The sequence below is a fragment of the Pseudorasbora parva genome, chromosome 18 (assembly GCF_024679245.1).
Source record: "Pseudorasbora parva isolate DD20220531a chromosome 18, ASM2467924v1, whole genome shotgun sequence".
Classification (NCBI taxonomy): domain Eukaryota; kingdom Metazoa; phylum Chordata; class Actinopteri; order Cypriniformes; family Gobionidae; genus Pseudorasbora; species Pseudorasbora parva.
Genome location: NC_090189.1, coordinates 4,941,735 through 4,965,017, shown reverse-complemented (window position 1 = coordinate 4,965,017; position 23,283 = coordinate 4,941,735). Strand labels below are relative to the sequence as shown.

Below are 23,283 nucleotides of genomic sequence, written 5' to 3'. Positions count from 1 at the left end.
TAGGATTTTTGTATATTGTGACTTAATGTGATAATTGAATAATTTCACTTTTATGTAATAGTATACACTGTCGTAATTTAGGATTTTTGTTTATTTTGACTTAATGTGATAATTGAATAATTTCACTTTTATGTAATAGTATACACTGTCATAATTAAGGATTTTTGTCCATTTTGACTTAATGTGATAATTGAATAAATTAACTTTTATGTAATAGTATACACTGTCGTAATTTTGGATTTTTGTCCATTTTGACTTTATATTATTTTCACTTTTTGTAATAGTATACACTGTTGTAATTTGGAAATTTTGTCAATTTTGACTTCATGTGATAATTGAATAATTTCACTTTTTGTATTAGTATACACTGTCATAATTTTGGATTTTTGTCCATTTTGACTTTATATTATTTTCACTTTTTGTAATAGTATACACTGTTGTAATTTAGGAATTTTGTCCATTTTGTCTTCATGTGATAATTGAATAATTTCACTTTTATGTAATAGTATACACTGTTGTAATTTAGGAATTTTGTCCATTTTGTCTTCATGTGATAATTGAATAATTTGACTTTTTTGTAATAGTATACACTGTTGTAATTTTGGATTTTTGTCCATTTTGACTTAATGTGATAATTGAATAATTTCACTTTTTTGTAATAGTATACACTGTTGTAATTTTGGAATTTTGTCCATTTTGACTTTGTGTTAATTGAATAATTTCACTTTTATGTAATAGTATACACTGTTGTAATTTTGGATTTTTGTCCATTTTGACTTTGTGTTAATTGAATAATTTCACTTTTATGTAATAGTATACACTGTTGTAATTTGGAAATTTTGTCAATTTTGACTTCATGTGATAATTGAATAATTTCACTTTTTGTAATAGTATACACTGTTGTAATTTAGGAATTTTGTCCATTTTGTCTTCATGTGATAATTGAATAATTTCACTTTTATGTAACAGTATACACTGTTGTAATTTTGGATTTTTGTCCATTTTGACTTTGTGATAATTGAATAAATTAACTTTTATGTAATAGTTTACACTGTCGTAATTTTGGATTTTTGTCCATTTTGACTTTGTGATAATTGAATAAATTAACTTTTATGTAATAGTATACACTGTCGTAATTTTGGAATTTTGTCCATTTTGTCTTCATGTGATAATTGTATAATTTCACTTTTATGTAATAGTATACACTGTTGTAATTTAGGATTTTTGTCCATTTTGACTTAATGTGATAATTGAATAATTTCACTTTTTTGTAATAGTATACACTGTTGTAATTTTGGAATTTTGTCCATTTTGACTTTGTGTTAATTGAATAATTTCACTTTTATGTAATAGTATACACTGTTGTAATTTAGGATTTTTGTCCATTTTGACTTTAAATTATTTTCACTTTTTGTAATAGTATACACTGTTGTAATTTGGAATTTTTGTACATTTTGACTTAATGTGATAATTGAATAATTTCACTTTTATGTAATAGTATACACTGTCATAATTAAGGATTTTTGTCCATTTTGACTTTGTGATAATTGAATAAATTAACTTTTATGTAATAGTATACACCGTCATAATTTAGGATTCTTGTCCATTTTGACTTTGTGATAATTGAATAAATTAAATTTTATGTAATAGTATCCACTGTCGTAATTTAGGATTTTTGTCTATTTTGACTTTGTGATAATTGAATAATTTCACTTTTTTGTAATAGTATACATTGTCATAAATTAGCATTTTGTCCATTTTGACTTTGTGATAATTTAATAATTTCACTTTTTTGTAATAGTATAGACTGTCATAATTTAGGATTTTTGTCCATTTTGACTTTGCGATAATTTAATAATTTAACTTTTTTGTAGTAGTATACACTGTTGTAATTTGGGATTTTTGTCCATTTTGTCTTCATGTGATAATTGAATAATTTCACTTTTATGTAATAGTATACACTGTCATAATTAAGGATTTTTGTCCATTTTGACTTCATGTGATAATTGAATAATTTCACTTTTATGTAAAAGTATACACTGTTGTAATTTTGGATTTTTGTCCATTTTAAATTTGTGATTATATAATTTTACTTTTATGTAATAGTATACAAATGTCTTAATTTTGTGAGTGCTAATTGAATACATTTACTTTTATTTAATAGTATACACTGTCGTAATTTGTGTGATAATTGAATGATTCCACTTTTTTGTAATAGTATACACTGTCGTAATTTAGGATTTTTGTCTATTTTGACTTTGTGGTAATTGAATAAATTCACTTTTATGTAATAGTATACACTGTCATAATTTTGTGTTCGACAATTGAATCATTTTAGTTCCCTATCTCGAGGGAACTTTGAGCTGTATTTATGTAATAGTATACACTGTTGTAATTTTGGATTTTTGCCCATTTTAACTTTGTGATAATTGAATAATTTCAATTTTTGTGATAGTATACGCTATCATAATTTAGGATTTTAGTCCACTTTGATTTTATATTATTATTGAATAATTTCACTTTTATTCAATAGTATCCACTGTGATAATTTAGGATTTTTGTCCATCTTGACTTTGTGATAATTGAATAAATTCACATTTATGTAATAGTATACAGTTGTAATTTTGTATTTTTGTCCATTTTGATTTTATGTGATAATTAAATAAATTCACCTATGTAATAGTATCCAGTTGTAATTTTGTATTTGTGTTCATTTTGACTGATAATTGAATAATTAAAATGTTATGTAATAGTATACATTGCTATAATTTTGTGTGTTATAATTGAATAATTTCAATATTATGTAATAGTACACTGTCATAATTTTGTGTGTGATAATTGAATAAGTGTACATTTATGTAATAGTATAAACTATTAAAATGTTGGATTGTTGTCCATTTTATATGATAATTGAATAATTTCACTTTTATTTAATAGTATACATTGTCGTAATTAAGGATTTTTGTCCATTTCGACTTTATGTGATAACTGAATAAATTCCCTTTTATGTAATAGTATATACTGTCATAATTTTGTGTGGTATATCAATACATTCACTTTTATGTAATACTATACACTGTCATTATTTTTTTGCGCGATGATTGAATAAATTAACTTTTATATAATAGTATACACTGTTATAATTTTGTGTGATTGAATAAATTATCTTTTATATAATAGTATACACTGTCATAATTTTGGATATTTGTCCCTTTTTGACTTTGTGATAATTGAATAATTTCACTTTTATGTAATAGTATACACTGTCATAATTTTGTGTGTGCTAATTGAATAAATCCATTTTGACCATGTAATAATTGTATAATTTCCACTTTTATGTTATATTATCCACTGTTGTAATTTTTTTTCCCCCTTATTTTGACTTCATGTGATAACATATATAATATAATAATTTCTCATTTTATGTAATAGTTTCCATTATCATATTTTAGAATTTTTGTCTATTCTGACTTCATATTATAATTTAACTTTTATTTAATTGTATCCACGGTTGTAATTTAGAATTTTTGGCCAGAAAAGTTAAATGTACATATAGGGAAAAGTTGGAGAACTAATTTGCAACTTATTAGGTAAATTGGCAACATGATTGGGAGTAAAAAAAAGAGCCTCTCAGCATGGCAGTGTCTCTCAGAAATCAAGATGGGCAGAGGATCACCAATTCCCCAAATGCTGTGGCAAAATATAGTGGAACAATATCAGAAAGGAGTTTCTGAGAGAAAAATGGCAAAGAGTTTAAAGTTAACATTTTTTATATCAAATATTTACTGTGCATAATATAATCCAAAGATTCAGAGAATCTGGAACAATCTCTGTGTGTAAGGGTAAAGGCTGGAAAACCATACTGGATGCCTGTGAACTTCGGCCCTTTAAATGGCACTGCATCACACAGATGAATGCTATTGTAATGGAAATCACAACATGGGCTCAGGAATACTTCCAGAAAACATTGTCGGTGAACGCAATCCACAGTGCCATTCGCCGTCGCCGGCTAAAACTCTAAAGGTCAAAAAAGAAGTCGTATCTAAACATGATCCAGAAGCGCAGGTGTTTTCACTGGGCCAAGGCTCATTTTGTTGAAAACTGTTCTGTGGTCCCATTTTTCTTTTTGGAAAAATGGGAAGCCATGTCATCCAGACTAAAGAGGACAAGGACAACCCAAGTTGTTATCAGTTCTCAGTTCAGAAAACTGCATCTCTGATGGTATGGGGTTGCATGAGTGTGTATGGCATTAGGAGCTTACACATCTGGGAAGGCACCATCAATGCTGAAAGGTCTATCTAAGTTCTAGAACAACATATGCTCCCATCCAGACGTTGTCTCTTTCAGGGAGGACCTGTTGCATTTTCCAACATGACAATGCCAGACCACATACTGCATCAATTACAACATCGTGGCTGCATAGAAAAAGGATCCAGGTACTGAAATGGCCAATCTGCTGTTCAGATCTTTCACCCATAAAAAACATTCGGGGCATCATAAAGAGGAAGATGCGACAAAGAAGACCTAAGACAGTTGAGAACTAGAAACCTGTTTTAGACAAGAATGGAACAACATTCCTATTCCTAAACTTGAACAACTTGTCTACTCAGTCCAGTAGACAGCCCAGACATTTGCAGACTGTTATAAAAAGGATAGGAGATGCCACACAGTGGTAAACATGGCATTGTCCCAACTTTTTTGAGATGTGTTGATGCTATGAAATTTAAAATCAACTTATTTTCCCCTTGAAATTCTACATTTTCTCAGTTTAAACATTTGATATGTCATCGATGTTATATTCTGAATATAAAAATTGACATTTTAAACTTCCACATTATTGAATTCTGTTTTTATTCCCAATCTGTAGTGTCCCAACTTTTTTGGAATCAGGTTTCTAAGGCAGTATAAATTGAAGTTTATATAGATTTTAGGATGCAGGGGAGACAAAGCAAATGGGTGAATTTCTTAAACAAAGCATGTAAATGAAGTATCCATGGAAAGAGACCTTCCCCGGACTCTGGAGTATCACCAAACCTAATCCAATCAGCATAATGTTTCTAAAAACACAGGGGCTTCAAGAGCTTTTAAAAACAAAAGTAGTGATTCTTAGTAACAAAATTACAATAACAAGAACAGGAACTAGCAGAAAACTCTTGCTGGAAATTTTGCTTAACAGAGTAATTAATCTAATACATTTTTAAAAGGCAGAATAATACAACATCATGATATACATTTTAAGCTGTCTTTTAACTATTACAGTATTTCAACGGACAAAGACATTATCTTTAACTTTTGGCTTTTAAATCAAATCAGCTGTCACTTTACTTTGTACAAGGACCTGCTTAACCCTAACCCTTCAGGGCGTATTTTTTGTGTGCTGTCTAGGCGATATAAACACATAATTAATAGGCCAATAATATATTAGATCCATTTTATACGTTTGTAATAACATATTTGTTAAATAAAACAGGGGAAGAGAAAACAGACTCTTTGTTCGACCACACCCTCCCAAATTTTCACTTTTGGGAACTACACAACTCATTTTTGTAACACTAATAAAAAATATAAAAGATTCAGGCCAGCATAGACCTTTGGCCAATGCAATAAAAAAAAAACACTGCCTGTATGACCAGTTTATTTAAGAAAAACAGAATGGGGAAACAAATCATATCGTCAAACGTCATAATCACTAAAATCAAAATCAATCACTAAATTCCATATGATCTATATGATGTAGGAACCTTGAGAAAATCAAACTATTTATATGAAAGTGATGATCAGAACATGAACATTTGCTCACTCCTTTGGGCAATGCTTTTTCTCGGGAGTCTGTAGACTGAAGACCTTAAGAGCACTAGTGCTGATTCTCTCCAGTGTGAACTCTCTCATGATCTTTCAGGGTTTGTGACTGAGAGAAGCTCTTTCCACATTGTGAACATTTGTACACTCCGGTGTGAACTCTCTGGTGTGTTTTTAAGTGGGTTGATTTAATGAAGCTCTTCCCACAGTCAGATCACATGTAGGGTCTCACAGTATGAATACACTCATGTACTTTTAAAGAGTTCAGTTGTGAAAAACACTTTCCACAAAAAGATCAAAAAAGAGGCTTCACACCAGTATGAACTTTAAGGTGTTTTCTGAAGGTAGATTCCGTAACAAATGTTTTCTCACACTGATCACGATCTCACTCCAGAGTGACAGCGCAGATGCACTTTGAGAGCTATTTTCTGAGTGAAACTCTTTCCACACTGAGAGCAAGTGAACGGTTTTTCTCCAGTGTGAATCCTCATGTGCACAGTAAGGTTTGCATTGCAACTGAAACTCTTTCCACACTGAGAACAAGAGAATGGTTTTTCTCCCGTGTGAATCCTCATGTGCGCAGTAAGGTTTCCTTTGCAACTGAAACTCTTTCCACACTGAGAGCAAGTGAATGGGTTTTCTTTAGTGTGAGATCTCATGTGCACAGTAAGGCTTCCTTTGCAAATGAAACTTTTTCCACACTTAGAACAGGTAGACGGTTTCTCTCCAGTGTAAATTCTCTGATGTTTTTTTAAGTGGTCAGTTGTTCTGAAGGTCTCCCCACAGTCAAAGCACATATAAGGTCTCACACCAGTATGAATACGCTCATGCACATTTAAATGCTGCCATAGTGTAAAACTCTTTCCACAAAAAGAACAAACGTGAGGCTTCACACCAGCATGAACTTTAAGGTGTTTTCTGAAGGTAGATTCCGTAACAAATGTTTTCTCACACTGATCACAGCTGAACGATCTCACTCCAGAGTGACGGCGCAGATGCTCTTTGAGAGCTATTTTCTGAGTGAAACTCTTTCCACACTGAGAGCAAGTGAACGGTTTTTCTCCAGTGTGAATCCTCATGTGCACAGTAAGGTTTGGTTTGCAAATGAAACTCTTTCCACACTGAGAGCAAGTGAACGTTTTTTCTCCAGAGTGAATCCTCATGTGCACAGTAAGGTTTCCTTTCTGCGTGAAACTGTTTCCACACTGAGAGCAGCTGAAAGATCCTTTGATTACAGTTTTTCCAGCTTGTTTTTGGGTGAAATAATTTTCAGTATTTCCATCTTCATTTTCTATCTTCTTTTTAAATGGATACCTTTTGTCTTCATTCACTTCCATTAGGTCTAAAAAATGATAAATGAAAAAAAATTCAGAGAGCCCAAATTATCAAAGTTTTCATCTTAATGTTCCTCATAAAAGAGAATGAAGTAAAACACCAACCTGTTTGTTCCTCTGTCTCTTCATCTTCTATCCTGCAAGGTTCTTCCTCAAACTCCATCTTTACAATAGTATGTCTGTAGTTTCTCCTGGAGTAATTCCTCCTGCTTGCTTCTTCTTTTCCTGTGGGAAGATGGGAATATTCCAGCATTTAAACTCTCATGAACGGCTGTGGGAGCGGCTTCACTGACTGAAGGTGTGAATTGTGGTCGCTGTTGCTCATTTAGCAGATGATCATCACACTTACAATCACTCGCAATTATCCAGGTGCAAATGTTTGCTCAAATAGTGATTTAAAAACTATTCATGATTTAAATTTTTAAGATTGAGGCTGGTGGATACAGAGTCAGAACCAAAGTCACATACCAGGTTGGCCGGGTCTGGGAAGGGCTTTCCGGATCAAGTGGCTTTGTGAGAGTTATATGATTAAAACTTTTCAATAAGAAGATTGCAGAAATTTAACGTATGATCTTGGGGTAAAAAGCATGCTTCTTAGCTGGAGGACAGAAACATGAAGAACTAACAAAAATGGGGAAAATCACATAAAAATAAGAAAGTGGTGGTGGGTAAGTAAAGCTGTATTTGTGAATGGACCAGAGTGGGAAGTTTCATGGGAGTGTAAAAATGAGGAAGAAAAGAGAAAATATTTTTGAAGGGATTAGAGCAAAGAAAACCAGGCATAGTGTAAGTTGTGAAAGAGAAATGGAAGTGAGCGATCAATAAGGTTTGGAATTGAAAAAAAATATTGAGATTTGGAGAGGATAAGGGATTTTCAACACTGAGTCCAGTGAAATTGACAACTGTTTTGTAAAACCAGATTGGCGATATACATATGGCAAAGGTTTTGAGAGATGTAAACCCCACTGAATGGCCCTCATTTATCAAAAGTGCGTACACCAAATTTCCAGCGTACACCCAAACCCACGGTGAGATTTATCAATATGGACGTTGGCGTACGGCACGCTCAAATCCTACGCCAGCTCAGGAGGTGGTGTACGCACATTTGAGTTAGTGTGAAAATGCGCAGAAAAACAAGTCATAACACCACAAAACGCACTGACAAGATATGCTATATTATGACCCACTGTTAAAAACCACAACAACAACATTCAGTGTTTATTTTTGTGCAACATGAACGCCAATGTTTAATTTGTGTGACTTTACCAAAGCGTTTGATTTGTAGGCATATGTATTCCTACAGTCGCGAGCCTGTGCGCTTTACCGGCCCACCTGGCCCGGCAGCTGCGCACGGACTGGGACTAAAATAATTCAGACTGGCAAAATAATAAAAATGACCTTCTTCTTTTAAATAATAATAAAATCAGTAAAAACGACATTCTTCTTCTAAATAACAAGCGTCATTAAGAATAAAAATCATAATAATAATAAGAAGAATCTTACAAATTGTCATGTAATTATTAATGTGAATGAATGGTACTCAAAATCACATCATCATCACTATTGTGCACCCCAATACATGTGCCGTGATACGAAATTAAATGCTAATTGTTTCAAAACATGTGCTGTAAAATAATGCATTGTGATGGTAATTTATCATCCAAACAGCTATTTAAACTGCTGGAGTGTGCTTCTCAACCTCCACTCTATTAAGAGTAGGCTACTCGTAATTTGGGTCCATATTTTGTTATTCTGTTATTTTGAAGTTTCGCTTCTTTGCCGTCTTCTGTGTGTCCATGGCGTAAAATGAGGGCGTGGAGGAGGTGGAGACTTGAATATATAGGGGCGTGTTATTCTAATGATGATCGTTTTCAGCCGCGGCATTTATCAAGGGCAAGTATTGCGTACACCTGGATTGCAGAGGTATGCACAGCTTCATAAATCAGGCGATGAGAGGAGTGTAAGCATAATCTTATGCCAACATATACACCAGTTTCTACGCAAGATTGATAAATAAGGGCCATTGTGTGTAGAAATGGAGAACACAGGAAAAGGGCTGGCAGAATAAAATAAATAGGGAAATTCAAGTTGTGTTGAAAAGGGAAATAAATGGAGTAAATTAGTGATCTGGGGAGGATTATCAATGGAGGAAATAAAAATTAAAGCAAACCTAAAAGGAGGAATTCTGAAAGGTGCTCGGCAGATTCAGATAACTCGAGAGGGAGTGTGGAACGATAGTAAGTTCTTGATGTTGTTGTACTTGATTTTGAAGAGGACTTGCTACCCAAAAAAGTGACGTTAGGGTTTTTGAGATATAATGTTAGAGAAAGCATTCCAAAACCGGTGAGGTTACAACTGCCAAAGTTTTGGACATACAGCTACGGTATGTAAAGGCAAGAGGATATGTGCCCGTTGTGGAGAAGAACTAGCCTCACAAGCCAGACCCACATCAAGATGTTTGGTCTGGAGACTCACCATTGACAGCTCAATCCGAGGGGCGGATAAACGGTTGTCTTTCAAACTCCCTCTGCACGCGATAGGATAGCGCTACACCAACCAGAGCAACGACGGTGAAACAGAGCTTGTTGATAGATTAAACATTCGCCGTATCCGGTCGGCTAAACTCCGAACACATCTTCTGGTGCAGTTTCTCTCCAGTATGAACTCTCTCATGTTTATTCAGGTTTCCTGACTGAGAGAAACTCTTTCCACAGTGTGAGCACTTGTATGGTTTCTCTCCAGTGTGAACTCTATGGTGTTTTTTTAGGTGGCCAGTTGTTCTGAAGGTCTTCTTACAGTAAAAGCACACATAAGGTCTCACACCAGTATGAATACTCTCATGCTCTTTTAAAGAGCTCTGTCGTGTAAAACTCTTTCCACAAAAAGAACAAACATGAGGCTTCACACCGGTAGGAACTTTAAGGTGTTTTCTGAAGGTAGATTCCACAACAAATGTTTTCTCACACTGATCACAGCTGAACGATCTCACTCCAGAGTGACGGCGCAGATGCTCTTTGAGAGCTATTTTCTGAGTGAAACTCTTTCCACACTGAGAGCAAGTGAATGGGTTTTCTCCAGTGTGAACTCTCTGGTGTGATTTTAAGCTGTCAGATCTACTGAAGGTCTTCCCACACTCAAAGCACATATAAGGTTTCACACCAGTATGAATACTCTCATGCACTTTTAAATGCTGCTTTAGTATAAAACTCTTTCCACAAAAATAACAAAAGTGAGGCTTCACTCTAGTATGAAATTTAAGGTGTTGTCTTAAGCCTGAATCCGCAACAAATGTTTTCTCACACTGATCACAGCTGAATGGTCTTACTCCAGAGTGACGGCGCAGATGATCTGTGAGATAGCTTTTCTGAGTGAAACTCTTTCCACACTGAAAGCAAGTGAATGGTTTTTCTCCAGTGTGAATCCTCATGTGCGCAGTAAGTATTCCTTTGTGTGTGAAACTCTTTCCACACTGAGAGCAGCTGTCCCTTGACTGCAGTTTTTCTAGGTCGTTTGTGGGTGCAATACTTTTCATTGCTTCCATCTTCATTTTCTATCTTCTTTCGAAACGGATGCCTTTTGTCTTCATTCACTTCCATTATGGCTAAAAAATTTGAAATTAAAAGAAATTCAGAGAGCCCCAAATTATCAAAGTGTTCATCTTAATGTTCCTCATTAAAGAAAAAAGAAGGAAAACACCAACCTGTTTGTTCCTCTTTCTCTTCATCTTTTATTCTGCAGGGTTCTTCCTCAAACTCCATCTTGACAATAGTATGTCTGTAGTTTCTCCTGGAGTAATTCCTCCTGCTTGCATTTTCTTCTCCTGTGGGAAGATGGGAATATTCCCAGCATTAAACTCTCATGAATGGCTGTGGGAGCGGCTTCACTGACTGAAGGTGTGAATTGTGCCCGGCAATCATCACACTTACAATAACTCTCAATTATCCAGGTGCTAATGTTTTGCTCAAATAGTGATTTAAAAACTATTCATGATTACATTTTTTAAGATTGAGGCTGGTGGATACAGAACCAAAGTCACACATACCAGGTTGGCCGGGTCTGGGAAGGGCTTTCCGGATCAAGTGGCTTTGTGAGAGTTATATGGTTAAAACTTTCCAACGAGAAAATTGCAGAAATGTAACATATGATCTTGGGGTAAAAAGCATGTTTGAAGGAAAAATTGTACGCAGATCCAACAAAACTTTTGCAGGTGCTAGATTCAATAGAGCATAAATCAACATAAACGAAAAATCTGCACACTGCTCTTTACTGCTCCCAAAGGTTTATTAAAACGGACCACGTTTCGACCCAAGGTTGAAAAAAAAAGTGTTTCTTCTTCTTTTATTTTTTTGATGATTGGATAATTGGTTCACTAATGAGGTCACAGATATAAATGATACCTGTTTGTGCTTGTTGCTTGCCTGACGAAGACCCCTTGGGTCGAAACGTTGTCCGTTTTAATAAACCTTTGGGAGCAGTAAAGAGCAGTGTGCAGATTTTTTGTTTACGTAAAAAGCATGTTTCTCAGCTGGAGGACAGAAACATGAAGAACTAACAGAAATGGGAAAATCAAATAAAAATAAGAAAGGCGTGGTGGGTAAGTAAAGCTGTATTTATGAATGGACCAGAGTGGGAAGATTATTCGTAATTTGTTACATTTATATAGCGCTTTTCTAGGCACTCCAAGCGCTTTACATTGAAGGGGGAATCTCCTCAACCACCACCAATTCATGAAAGTAGAAAAATTAGGAAGAAAAGAAAACATTTTTGAAGGGATTAGAGCAAAGAAAAAAGGCATAGTGTAAGTTGTGAAAGAGGAATGGAAGTGACCTATCAAGAAGGTTTGGAACTGAAAAAAAAGAAGAGAGATTTGGAGAGGATAAGGGATTTTCAACACTGAGTCCAGTGAAATTGACAACTGTTTTGTGAAACCAGATTGGCGATATACATATGGCAAAGGTTTTAAGAGATAGAAACCTACTGATTGTGTGTAGAAATGGTGTTGAAAAGGGAAATAAGTGGAGTAAATGAGCGATCTGGGGAGGAGTATCAATGGAGGAAATTAAAGCAAACCTAAAAGGAGGAATTCTGAAAGGTGCTCGGCGGATTCAGATAACTCGAGAGGGAGTGATTTTGAAGAGGATTCTGGGATATAACATTAGAGAAAGCATTCCAAAACCGGTGGTTACAACTGGCAGGAGGCAGGAAGATATGTGCCAGTTGTGGAGAAGAACATGAATATGGACAGTGCCATCATGAACATCCAAAATATTAAACCTGTAAGGGGGGTCACGGTGTTTCTTGTGGGGATGTGAAGGGATGAAAAAGAAAATGGAAATACAGCAGATAAGAATTCAGAATAAGATCACATAACAATTCTTCTGTTTCGAATCAACTTGTTCATAGTGTGCATCAAACTGCCAAAGTCATGTGATTAACTGACTCTCAAGAGTCACTTGTTCAGGAATCGTGACTATACAAAATCTGTTTAAAATATGTGCATAGCATAGATCCATGGAAAGCGAGTGCGAGTGAGAACCCATGTGCAGTTTAATCCAAAGAACGAACAGATTCAACAGGAATGGTCACCAACAGCTGGTCACAACAAACAAAGAAAGACAATGGCAAACTTGAGGGCTTAAATACACAGACTATTGATGACAAGACAAGGAACACATGTGAACAATCAAACAAACAGAACATAACAACATAGTACAAATGACAAGGGAAACGACTAGAATATGGCACAAACAAGGGAAACACATGGTTAATGACTATAACAATAAAATTACCATGAAACAAATCCAAAACACTTTTTTATTTCATATTTTACCAAAAAGGTATACACATGTAATTTAAGATCTTAAAGAGGTCGTGAATTGAGAAATCAACGTTCCCTTGAGCTTTTGATATGTAAAAGGTCATGGTAATATAAGAATATCCTGTATTTTTCAGAGCTGAAAACTTCCTTGTTAGTCAAAGAAAAGCTTTTATAGACACCAGGCCCAGAAAACGATCACGTGCTTTTGACGTCATCTGTTATGAAACACAACCTCTATAGAATAATAACAAGCACGTCTTATTAAGTAGCCCCGCCCACCGACTCATGGAGCTGTTCGGATCACGCTAGCCTATGTTGGAAATGTTCTTCTTGTAAAATTCATTTCTAAAGATCATTCGATTTCAGAAAGGCTTTATTCACATCAACAAAGCCGAGTCTCTCCTGCAGGAGACAACTCCCGTCTTTTGGTCTACCTAGCATATATACACAGCTGCTTTCCCAGAATGGTAACAACCTTCAAATAGATTTCCAGTTGGTTTCCTGGCTCACGTCACCACATTCCAAGTCCAAAGATATCTGCTACTACTATTGTCTAAACTTCAATCTTTTTTCAACGGCAGTGATATAGTTTGCATTTTACATTCTACTTCTTCTGTATTATTAGTATTATTATTATTAGCAGTAGTAATATTTATTTTATTTCTTATTCCTTGAAGTTCTGGGGCTCTTACAAATATTGTTGCATCTCAACCTTTTTTCGTCTTATTTTTCATCATCTGCACCTCTACAGTTTTACACTTTTATCTCTTGTTCTTTAATCCACTCTTGTTTCATTGGGGTTATCATTAAGTTGTTACTGGGTCTGTTGAGGGCTGAAACATAACATTGTAAATTCTGGGTTGATTATTTCTGCCTTGCATAGCTTCTTTTGAGCTTTCAACATTCTGCAACCTTTCATTGTTCGTCTCTGGTCAACCCTATCCCCTTTTTCCATTTGTTGACCCACATCTGCTCTTTAATGTTTGATCATTCTTTGAGCATCATCTCTTCACCAGGGGGACTCTTTGCGAGTCGTTGCAATGGGCTTTCCCTCGTTGGTAAGGGTGAGACGTCAATAGTACGCTCTGTGTCCCCTACTTCATGGTATTTGGGAATGCTGAAGCTGGCTGATGTATTTTAAGATGAGAAACATGGACTCAAGTGTCCTCTGGTGATCAGTGCACACTCTTCTTATGAGATCACAATGTGCATTCACTTTTTGTTGGATCATACTGAAATCCTTCCTGGAATTGAGCTCCTGTCACCTATAATTGAGACGGAACCATTTCTTGTTAGTGACAACAACATATATGAACAATTTGCTCATCTGTCCCATCTTTCCTGTGAAAAGCTTTTGTGGGCTGAGCGCTGTCCTGGCCCATTTTAGGGCTCTCAACTTTCATTACTAGCTGGGCTTAAACCCCTATTCATAATCATTTTTGTCTCATACCATTTTTCCCCAAAGAGTTTCAAATTTATTCTTTACAATTAGCCAATTCAACTCAGTTATCTAATTGTTTTGAGTCTCATTATTCTTTCATACTTTCTTATACATATGGAAAGCACTCAACTCACTTTGCTCAAGTTAACAGTTACATGATATTATACTTTTGAATCAGCTCCGTCAGCTCCATAGCGATATGCTGAAAAGTAATGTAGATATGTTATGCGCTGCGCAAATATGGCAATATTTTTCCCTCTTTTTAAATTACAAAATTATTGACCAGGAAACTTAACCAAATTCTTCCATGGTCATTATTTTATTGGGCATAATTTGCCCTGAGGGCCCACATACTAAATTTAGATACAGCTGTTTTGTTTGGCTAAATATATTTTTGCCTTAGCGTCTCTTTAGACACTATCTCTCCCATGGCCATCAATCACATCATGTATCTTTGTTTCTGCTTTAGCCAGTTGTGTTCTAATTGGGGAACATATCAGGAATGCCACAAGGTCTGAACATAGGCACTGTAGCATTCCCTGTGCATGAACCTTTCTTTCTTTTTTCCACGAAATCCAATAGATAGTAGACCTAGTTATGGTGCAGTTGAGACAGCCGATTGTAATTTCTCAAGTGCATTTAATAAATTGTTCGTCTCATTTTAAGTTTGTAATTTTCTTTTTGTTGTTGCTCATGAGCTTCTTTAAGAAGAATATTGGAGATCTCTTCATAATCATCGATCCTTGGCCAATAATATTTTACCTCGTTATCCCACTGATGACAGCATTCTGACTTCATGTTTTTGACTTTTTTGTTTTGTTTTTGGAGTTATTATTATTTAAACCAGCTCTAGTTAAAGTTAAATCCATTAAACAAGTTGTACCAATATTAGTGACCAATTTATTATTTTACCAACCATATTTTTTTCTGTGAGACATCTTGTGTCTATATTTTCTTAACCAATGAAGACATATTTTATGCTTTTAGCCCTAGATGTTTAACATACTAGCCCTTACTATACCAAATCCAGCCTCAGTTGTAACTATTAGGTGAGTTGAACACCCAATATTGTCTGTCAATGCCTTTTTTGTCAATACCTCACTACTGTCTTTTTTTTTTCCTTCTCAAAATAGGGCTTGACTGGAATCTACACTGAAAAAGCAGAGAAGGTTAGTTTAGCAGAGAATACAAAGAACTGCCATGAGACCATAATATCATAGAATATCATAACTAATAAATTTGAAGCAGACTCTAGAGTGATCATTGTAGATGCCACACCTGTGTAAGGGAATCAATGTCAGTCCTTCTGTATAGATCATCAGCTTTTTGAAGCTGCTTGGCTGTTGTTCTGCATGTGTCGTCAGCCTAATGTCCCTCAAAGGCCGGTTGAAAATTCCTGGTGTTGTCGAGTGGAACATAGGCTCTGTCGTTTCTCAGTCTCGTCTCCATTTTGGCTTTTGACTGATCTTGTCACAGTTTTGCATCTCAGGATATTGTTTCTGTTCTCAGGAAAGCCTCAAGTGAAAGTTTCACCTTTCCCTGCATTAAATCAGTCTTTTTCCATGCTGAACTTTTAGAAAGCTTCATCTTCTCCTTTCAGGAATGGAGCTGAAAGAAGCCCATCACCCACTCTCTCTTCTTCTCTCTGCAGCAGTGTCTTCACCTTTTCCCAACTTGTTGCTTCCAGTGTTCAAGGAACTGTCATTGAAATTTGAACACTCAGAGAGATCTGCATAAATCAAATTGAACTTTTATATCATCTAATTCCAATTGTATCTGAGCACTCAGCTCTTTTCCTAAATTCCACTCTCTAACCATTTTCTTCACTAGTTATCAAATGTCACTGGTTGACTACAGCAGTTCCTTCATTCTATTTTTAGTAAAGCAAGTTCTTCGTTGCAGTATGCAGAAAAGAAAGACAATAATCTATCTTACTGATCTACAACTAAATATTTTAATACTAATTATTCTATATTCACATGCTGGGATAAAAATAATCTAGTAATGGTAAATAAAACATTTCTCAACCAACAGGAATTCTTTTTGGTTTAAATTGAATCAACAAGTCCCATTCACTAAGGTCCTACGATTGTTGCAAATTATCTATGAATGTTGAAACTTTTCTTAAAACTTGGTCACCCAATCTCGTTATCTCTCAGCTCAATGCACAAGTCATTTTAGCACAAGCATACATTTCTGCATTGGAATACTTTCTCATACTGTCCCCCGGGGATAAGGAGATACAAATGTTTAGACGTCTTCAGATATAAGATAAAATACTTTAAGCACGTGCAATCTTATTATTTATTCATCTATTAAAATAAATCATTACATGATTTATTCGTAATAGATTAATAAATCTATAACAAATATATAGATCCTTATTCATTCTTTAGTTCTTTAAATTTGGAGAAGCTTTTTTAGTGACTTACCACTTCCAAGCGAGCCCTGGTGATCAACACACACTTTAGAAAAAGCTAAAATTTGCTCACCTCAAGATAGTGGCCACTTGGTGTTTGTGTTGATCATTCAAGGTCATCAAGCCTTCAGTCGTTTGTCTTCAGCTCCTAAGCCAGTCCCATCTGGGGTGCCAAATATGTTGGAAATTTTCTTCTTGTAAAAATCATTTGATTTCAGAAAGGCTTTATTCACCTCAACAAAGCCGAGTCTCTCCTGCAGGAGACAACTCCCGTCTTTTGGTCTACCTAGCATATATACATAGCTGCTTTCCCAGAATGGTAACAACCTTCAGCTAGTTTTCCAGTTGGTTTCCTGGCTCATGTCACCACATTCCAAGATCTTTTTCTGTCGATCATGCATCTTCTGCATGTCATTTTGGAGCACGTTGTCAACGTCCACACACAGGGCAAACGCAACCTCAGCATACACTGATATCTAATAGTGTCTTATATACAACTTATTTTACATTACTTTCAATAATAAAATATTCTACACCAACAACAATAAACATGCAGAAGAATATAGCAAGCTATTGTGCTATTCCTGGTTGTGGAAGAACACAGTTGCTGCATAAGCTTCCTTCGGATCATAATATTAGGAATGCATGTTGTAATGTGTATTAGAAAGAAACATTTTTTTTTTAATGAAGTTCCAGCTCATCTGGGGAAGACATGTACGAAGGCTCGCATAATTTCACTGCGCAATCGTTTGTAAAGAACAAATGCTGGATTTGCAGACATATTGAGATTAAAACACAATCTTGTGCCTTCTATATTGGATCTGACTGAATGGTGCAACACGCTTATGTGAGTAAAACGTGTTTTTTATATGTAATAGTAGTGTTGTCACGATACCAAAATTATGACTTCGATACGATACCAGACTAAAATACCTCGATACCGATACTAAATCGATACCACAGTAAAAAAAGAAATTATGAATAATGTGAACTGGCAAATAGATATTTTTAATATAATAATTTTTTGTCCGTCTATTGAAAGTCTAGGCAATCAAAGATTTCTTCTGAAGAGAGCTTATAAGCGGAGACTTAAAGCCTTCCCAGAAGAACTAAAGTAGTTATAGCTGCAAAGAATGGGCCAATCCATATGAAACCCTACGGATTAAGAATGAGATGTCATTAAAGTTCATGTCCATGTAAAGGCAGACGTCCCAAAACTTTTGGCAATATAGTGTATCAGGTTTCAAATTTTTATTTCTCATATTTTCACATTGTGCAGTGATTTCAATGCAAAAAAAGTCTTCAATATATTAAAGCATCACATCTAAATAACTGAAACAAGTTGTTTGAAGTAAAGATTATGAATTAATATTAATGTTTAATAACTATTGTTGTCACTTCTACATAAATGCTTTATATGCACAATTAATGAAAATAATTAAAACTTCACAAATAAACAAAATATCTTTATGCAACCAGGAGTGGAACAGTTCTAATTACTCACGGTTCGATCTGTATAACGGTTTTAGGGTCACGGTCTCATCTTCGTACTTTATAGAAATGGGAATAAAATGGATCTTGCTCGGAAGAAATTGAGTAAGGAGGTCGGACAATCTGGTAAATTGTAAAAAAAAAACCCACTACTTTCAGGGTGATGGGGACAATTTTTGCCATTGAGATGACTTCGAAAAAGTGTCCAAATCACCCTGAAATCACCCTATTGAGACTACAAGCTAGTTAAAGCTGACAAATTAAGCCATTTATTAAAACAATCCATTCCAGCCATTTTGCAACAAGCCTGCCAGAAGCCCCTCCAATGACACAAATTTGCGTCTTGTGTAATGAATGTGACGTGCAAATGAAGCAAGTAAACTTAATGTTCAAGAGTCAAATTACACGCGAATAGCTTGATTTATTTGCAGAAGTTGCATCTGGTATGAACACAGCATCAGTCATTTGTTGTTTGATTAACATTAAACACAAACAGCAGTGGCCTGTTGCACAAAGCTGGTTTCAGTTGCTACCCAGGTAAGTTCAAGATTAGTTTGAGCAAACTCTGATTTTTCGCGCTCAAGAAGGTGGATTGGTTTTTATCAGTGTTCATCACCATGGTAACTTACACTACACGGCTAGCCTAGCCTGACAAGCAAGTCCCACATCAAGATGTTTGGTCTGGAAACTCACCATTGACAGCTCAATCCGAGGGGCGAGATAAACGGCTAGTTTTCAAACTCCTTCTGCACGGCGTGCACGCAATTGGATAACGCTATAACCAACCAGAGCAACGAAGGCGAAGCAGAGCTTGTTGACAGATTAAACTTTCAACATATCCGGTCGGCAAAATTCTGAACACATCTTCCCTTCTTAAAGGGTTAGTTCACCAAAAAATCTAAATTAGATGTTTATCTGCTTACCCCTAGTGCATCCAACATGTAGATGTCTTTGTTTCTTCAGTAGAACACAAATGAAGATTTTTAACTCCAACCCTTGCTGTGTGCCAGTCATATATGAATGGGTAAGGTTCTATGAGAGCAAAACATACAAACATAAAAAACATGCTTAGGCAACGTGCACAAAAACCCTGCTGCTCCTGATGACACATTGATATATTAAGACACGCACCGATCAGTTTCTGTGGGAAATCGAACAGTATTTGTTATTTTTTTACCTTATATCCCGACGAGTGTCTTCAAGTTTTCCCATCGGCAGTAACTTCCGTCTGATGAGGTCAAACGTGATCATGGATATATGTAGATGCCTCATTCGACCGATCCGTGCAGGCCTTAATGAGATTTATTTATATATATATATATATATATATATATATATATATATATATATATATATATATATATATATATATATATATGATCGCGTCAGTTTGACCTCATCAGACGGAAGTTATATGTACTATACGGTTCAATTTTTTAATTTTTTTTACCTTTAACCATTCCACACCTAACTTCCTCAAAGGTTCCCCTTGGCCAAATGAGGATAACGAGTTGCAGGTGACTGACATGACTAATTAACCAAACTGGGGAGAAACAGAGTAACACAATCTTAACCAAGACAGACATACATGTGACATTATGCCCCCCTCTGAGTAGGCACGTCCTCGAGCCGTAACAGGAACATCTGAGGAAGGAAGGAGGGCAGGGGCTCAGGAGGAATGCATGGAAACAAACAGGAAAAACAGAAAGTCCAAAACAAAGAAAAACAGTCCAAGGAGGAGTGGAAGGTGGGAGGAGCCATGGGATGGCCTTGAACAGGGACGTACAGATGGAGATCCAGGCCCCAGACAGGAATATGCCCCATGGCGGCGGCGCATGAGGAAGGAGCCATTGTGGAGCGATATACACTGCCACCTTGGGGACAACTGGAGGCAATAACAATGGAGGTGACGCCAACCGCGTAGACTTCGAGACGAAGGTGTGGAGAGAGACCAAAGACTTCGGCAGCAGCAACTGAGCCACAATGACGACCCCCTGAGGTGGAAGCAGGGATCTGGAGGACAGAGGTGGTGCGGGAGTGATTGAGGGCCGAGGCGAAGCCTGAGGGAAGGTGGAGCTTGCCGAAGATGAAGGGAGAGCTGGAGAGTAACGAACGGACTGCAAGTCCGCAGCGGAGGCATGGCGATGTCTGACCCAGGTGGAGCTGGCGTATCGAGGGAGCCCTGCGATGCCGAATGGCTGATGGTCCATGCAGGAGCCAAGGGAGGAAGGAGTCAAGGCGCAGGAGCCAGTGTAACAGGTTGAGGTGGAACTGAGCACTCGGAGGCTGGATCCAGAGCCACGGGCTTCAGACATCCAGAGATCGATGACTCCCAGCGGGTCCGAGGGGTTGTCACGCCACTGAGAGGAGGCTGAGCTGAAGCTGAGGGACTGATGGGAGAAAGCGATAACTGGATTGTAGGAGTGACTGAGGACTGAAGAGGACACTGAGGAACACAGAGACTGGTGACAGGAATTTGGTCGAGGATGGCAGTTTGGAAAGGTGGTGAGAGAGGGAGGCTGAAGAAGATTCAGATTCTGACAAGATGAGGGGGCACAGGAAATCGGTCTCTCCACACACATGCAAACTGTCCATAATGTCCAGGCAGTACTCACTCTCAGTGGTGGGAGGGTGGACTCGTTTCCATTCCCTTGAACTCCCTCGGCGATGGAAGGGTCAGTTGGCTCGCACACCTGGTCAGACGGGTTCCCCTCAGGCTTGGGTGAGATGTCTGGCTCCATCGCTCCTTCAGGTGCGGGCTCTGACATTGCAGCCGAGGTCTTCTCTCCGTCTGCGGTGGGCACATCCTGCCATTCCTCGCAGAGGGGTGGTACTGGGCTGGGTCCTGGATCGGGAGTGGGCTGGCGGCATCAACGGCGGTGAACGGTGAGTTGCAGGATCCCAGCACCCACTCCACATATGTAGAACTCCCTGGACAACTGTGCACGTGCGGCGTTGAGTCCCACATACAGGAACGAGTACATGCAGTAGCCCGGGAAGGTGGTCTGATAGGCGAGATCCAAAAACTGTTCTAAATGTCTCTCGAGGGAGCTTTCTCCCTGCTCAAAGCACATGAGTCTGACCAGTGGAAGGGTCATGGTGCACACAGGGGTGAAAACGGAAAACAAAACACTGAAACTGAAAATGAGGTGCAGGTGAAGGACAAGGCACAGGTGACTGACATGACTAATTAACCAAACTGGGGAGAAACAGAGTAATGCAATCTTAACCGAGACAGACATACATGTGACAAAATTTGAATAAATTAACTTTTATGTAATAGTGTACACTGCCCTAATTTTGGATTTTTGTCCATTTTGACTTTGATAATTTAATAATTTCACTTTTATGTAATAGTATACTGTGTCATAATTTAGGATTGTTGTCCATTTTGACTTTGATAATTAAATTAATTCACTTTTATGTAATAGCATACACTGTCGTAATTTTGTGCGATAATTGAATAAGTTCACATTTATGTAATAGTACACACTGTCGTAATTTTGTGTGATAATTGAATAAATTCACTTTTATGTAATTGTATACACTGTCGTAAATGTGTGTGTGATAATTGAATACATTTTCTTTTATGTAATATAGTAAACAGTTGTAATTTAGGATTTTTGTCCATTTTGACTTTGTGATAATTGAATAAGTTCACATTTATGTAATAGTACACACTGTCTTAATTTTGTGTGTGATTGAATAAATTATCTGTTATGTAATAGTATACATTGTCGTAATTTTGTGTGTGATAATTGAATCATTTTAATTTTACGTAATAGTATACATGGTCGTAATTTAGGATTTTTGTCCATTTTGATTTTGTGATAATTGTATAATTTCCACTTTTATGTAATAGTATCCACTGTTAGGAGAGTAATTTAGATTTTTTTCCCCCCATTTTGACTCCATGTGATAACTGAATAATTTCACTTTTATGGAATAGTCTCAACTGTTGTAATTTAGAATTTTTGGCCGGAAAAGTTAAATGTACATATAAGGAACAGTTGGAGAACCAATTTGCAACTTATAAGGTAAATTGGCAACATGATTGGGAATAAAAAGAGCCTCTCAGCATGGCAGTGTCTCTCAGAAGTCAAGATGGGCAGAGGATCACCAATTCCCCAAATGCTGTGGCAAAAAATAGTGGAGAAATATCTGAAAGGAGTTTCTCAGAGAAAAATTGCAAAGAGTTTAAAGTTTTCATTTTTTATACCATATATTTACTGTGCATAATATCATCCAAATATTCAGAGAATCTGGAACAATCTCTGTGTGTAAGTGTAAAGGCTGGAAAACCATACTGGATGCCTGTGAACTTCTGCCCTTTAGATGGCACTGCATCACACAGATGAATGCTACTGTAATGGAAATCACAACATGGGCTCAGGAATACTTCCAGAAAACATTGTCGGTGAACGCAATCCACAGTGCCATTCGCCGTCGCCGGCTAAAACTCTAAAGGTCAAAAAAGAAGTCATATCTAAACATGATCCAGAAGCGCAGGTGTTGTCACTGGGCCAAGGCTCATTTTGTTGAAAACTGTTCTGTGGTCAGACGAATCAAAATTTTAAGTTCTTTTTGGAAGACTGGGACGCCATGTCATCCGGACTAAAGAGGACAAGGACAAACCAAGTCGTTATCAGCGCTCAGTTCGGAAGACTTCATCTCTGATGGTATGGGGTTGCATGAGTGTGTGTGGCATGGGCAGCTTACACATCTGGACAGTTACCATAAATGCTGAAAGGTCTATCCAAGTTCTAGAATAACATATGCTCCCATCCAGACGTTGTCTCTTTCAGGGAGGACCTGTTGCATTTTCCAACATGACAATGCCAGACCACATACTGCATCAATTACAACATCATGGCTGCATAGAAAAAGGATCCAGGTACTGAAATGGCCAGCCTGCAGTCCAGATCTTTCACCCATAGAAAACATTCGGGGCATCATAAAGAGGAAGATGCGACAAAGAAGA

At 36.7% G+C, this 23,283-nt stretch overlaps 2 protein-coding genes across 2 annotated transcripts; both read right to left on the bottom strand.

The window, feature by feature from the left end:
* Positions 1-5,667: 5,667 nt before the first annotated feature.
* On the bottom strand, positions 5,668-8,105 carry LOC137046490 (gastrula zinc finger protein XlCGF57.1-like). The gene is made up of 2 exons (XM_067423740.1): positions 7,239-8,105; positions 5,668-7,141 (listed from the first exon to the last, which is right to left on the bottom strand). The coding sequence occupies exons 1-2, from the start codon at positions 7,384-7,386 to the stop codon at positions 6,177-6,179; spliced, it is 1,113 nt and encodes a 370-aa protein (XP_067279841.1). The 5' UTR covers positions 7,387-8,105; the 3' UTR covers positions 5,668-6,176.
* A 1,621-nt stretch (positions 8,106-9,726) lies between these two features.
* LOC137047057 (zinc finger protein ZFP2-like) lies at positions 9,727-19,434 on the bottom strand. Its single transcript, XM_067424596.1, has 3 exons — positions 19,226-19,434; positions 10,834-10,953; positions 9,727-10,734 (listed from the first exon to the last, which is right to left on the bottom strand). The coding sequence occupies exon 3, from the start codon at positions 10,678-10,680 to the stop codon at positions 9,727-9,729; it is 954 nt and encodes a 317-aa protein (XP_067280697.1). The 5' UTR covers positions 10,681-10,734; positions 10,834-10,953; positions 19,226-19,434.
* Between the last annotated feature and the right edge of the window lie 3,849 nt (positions 19,435-23,283).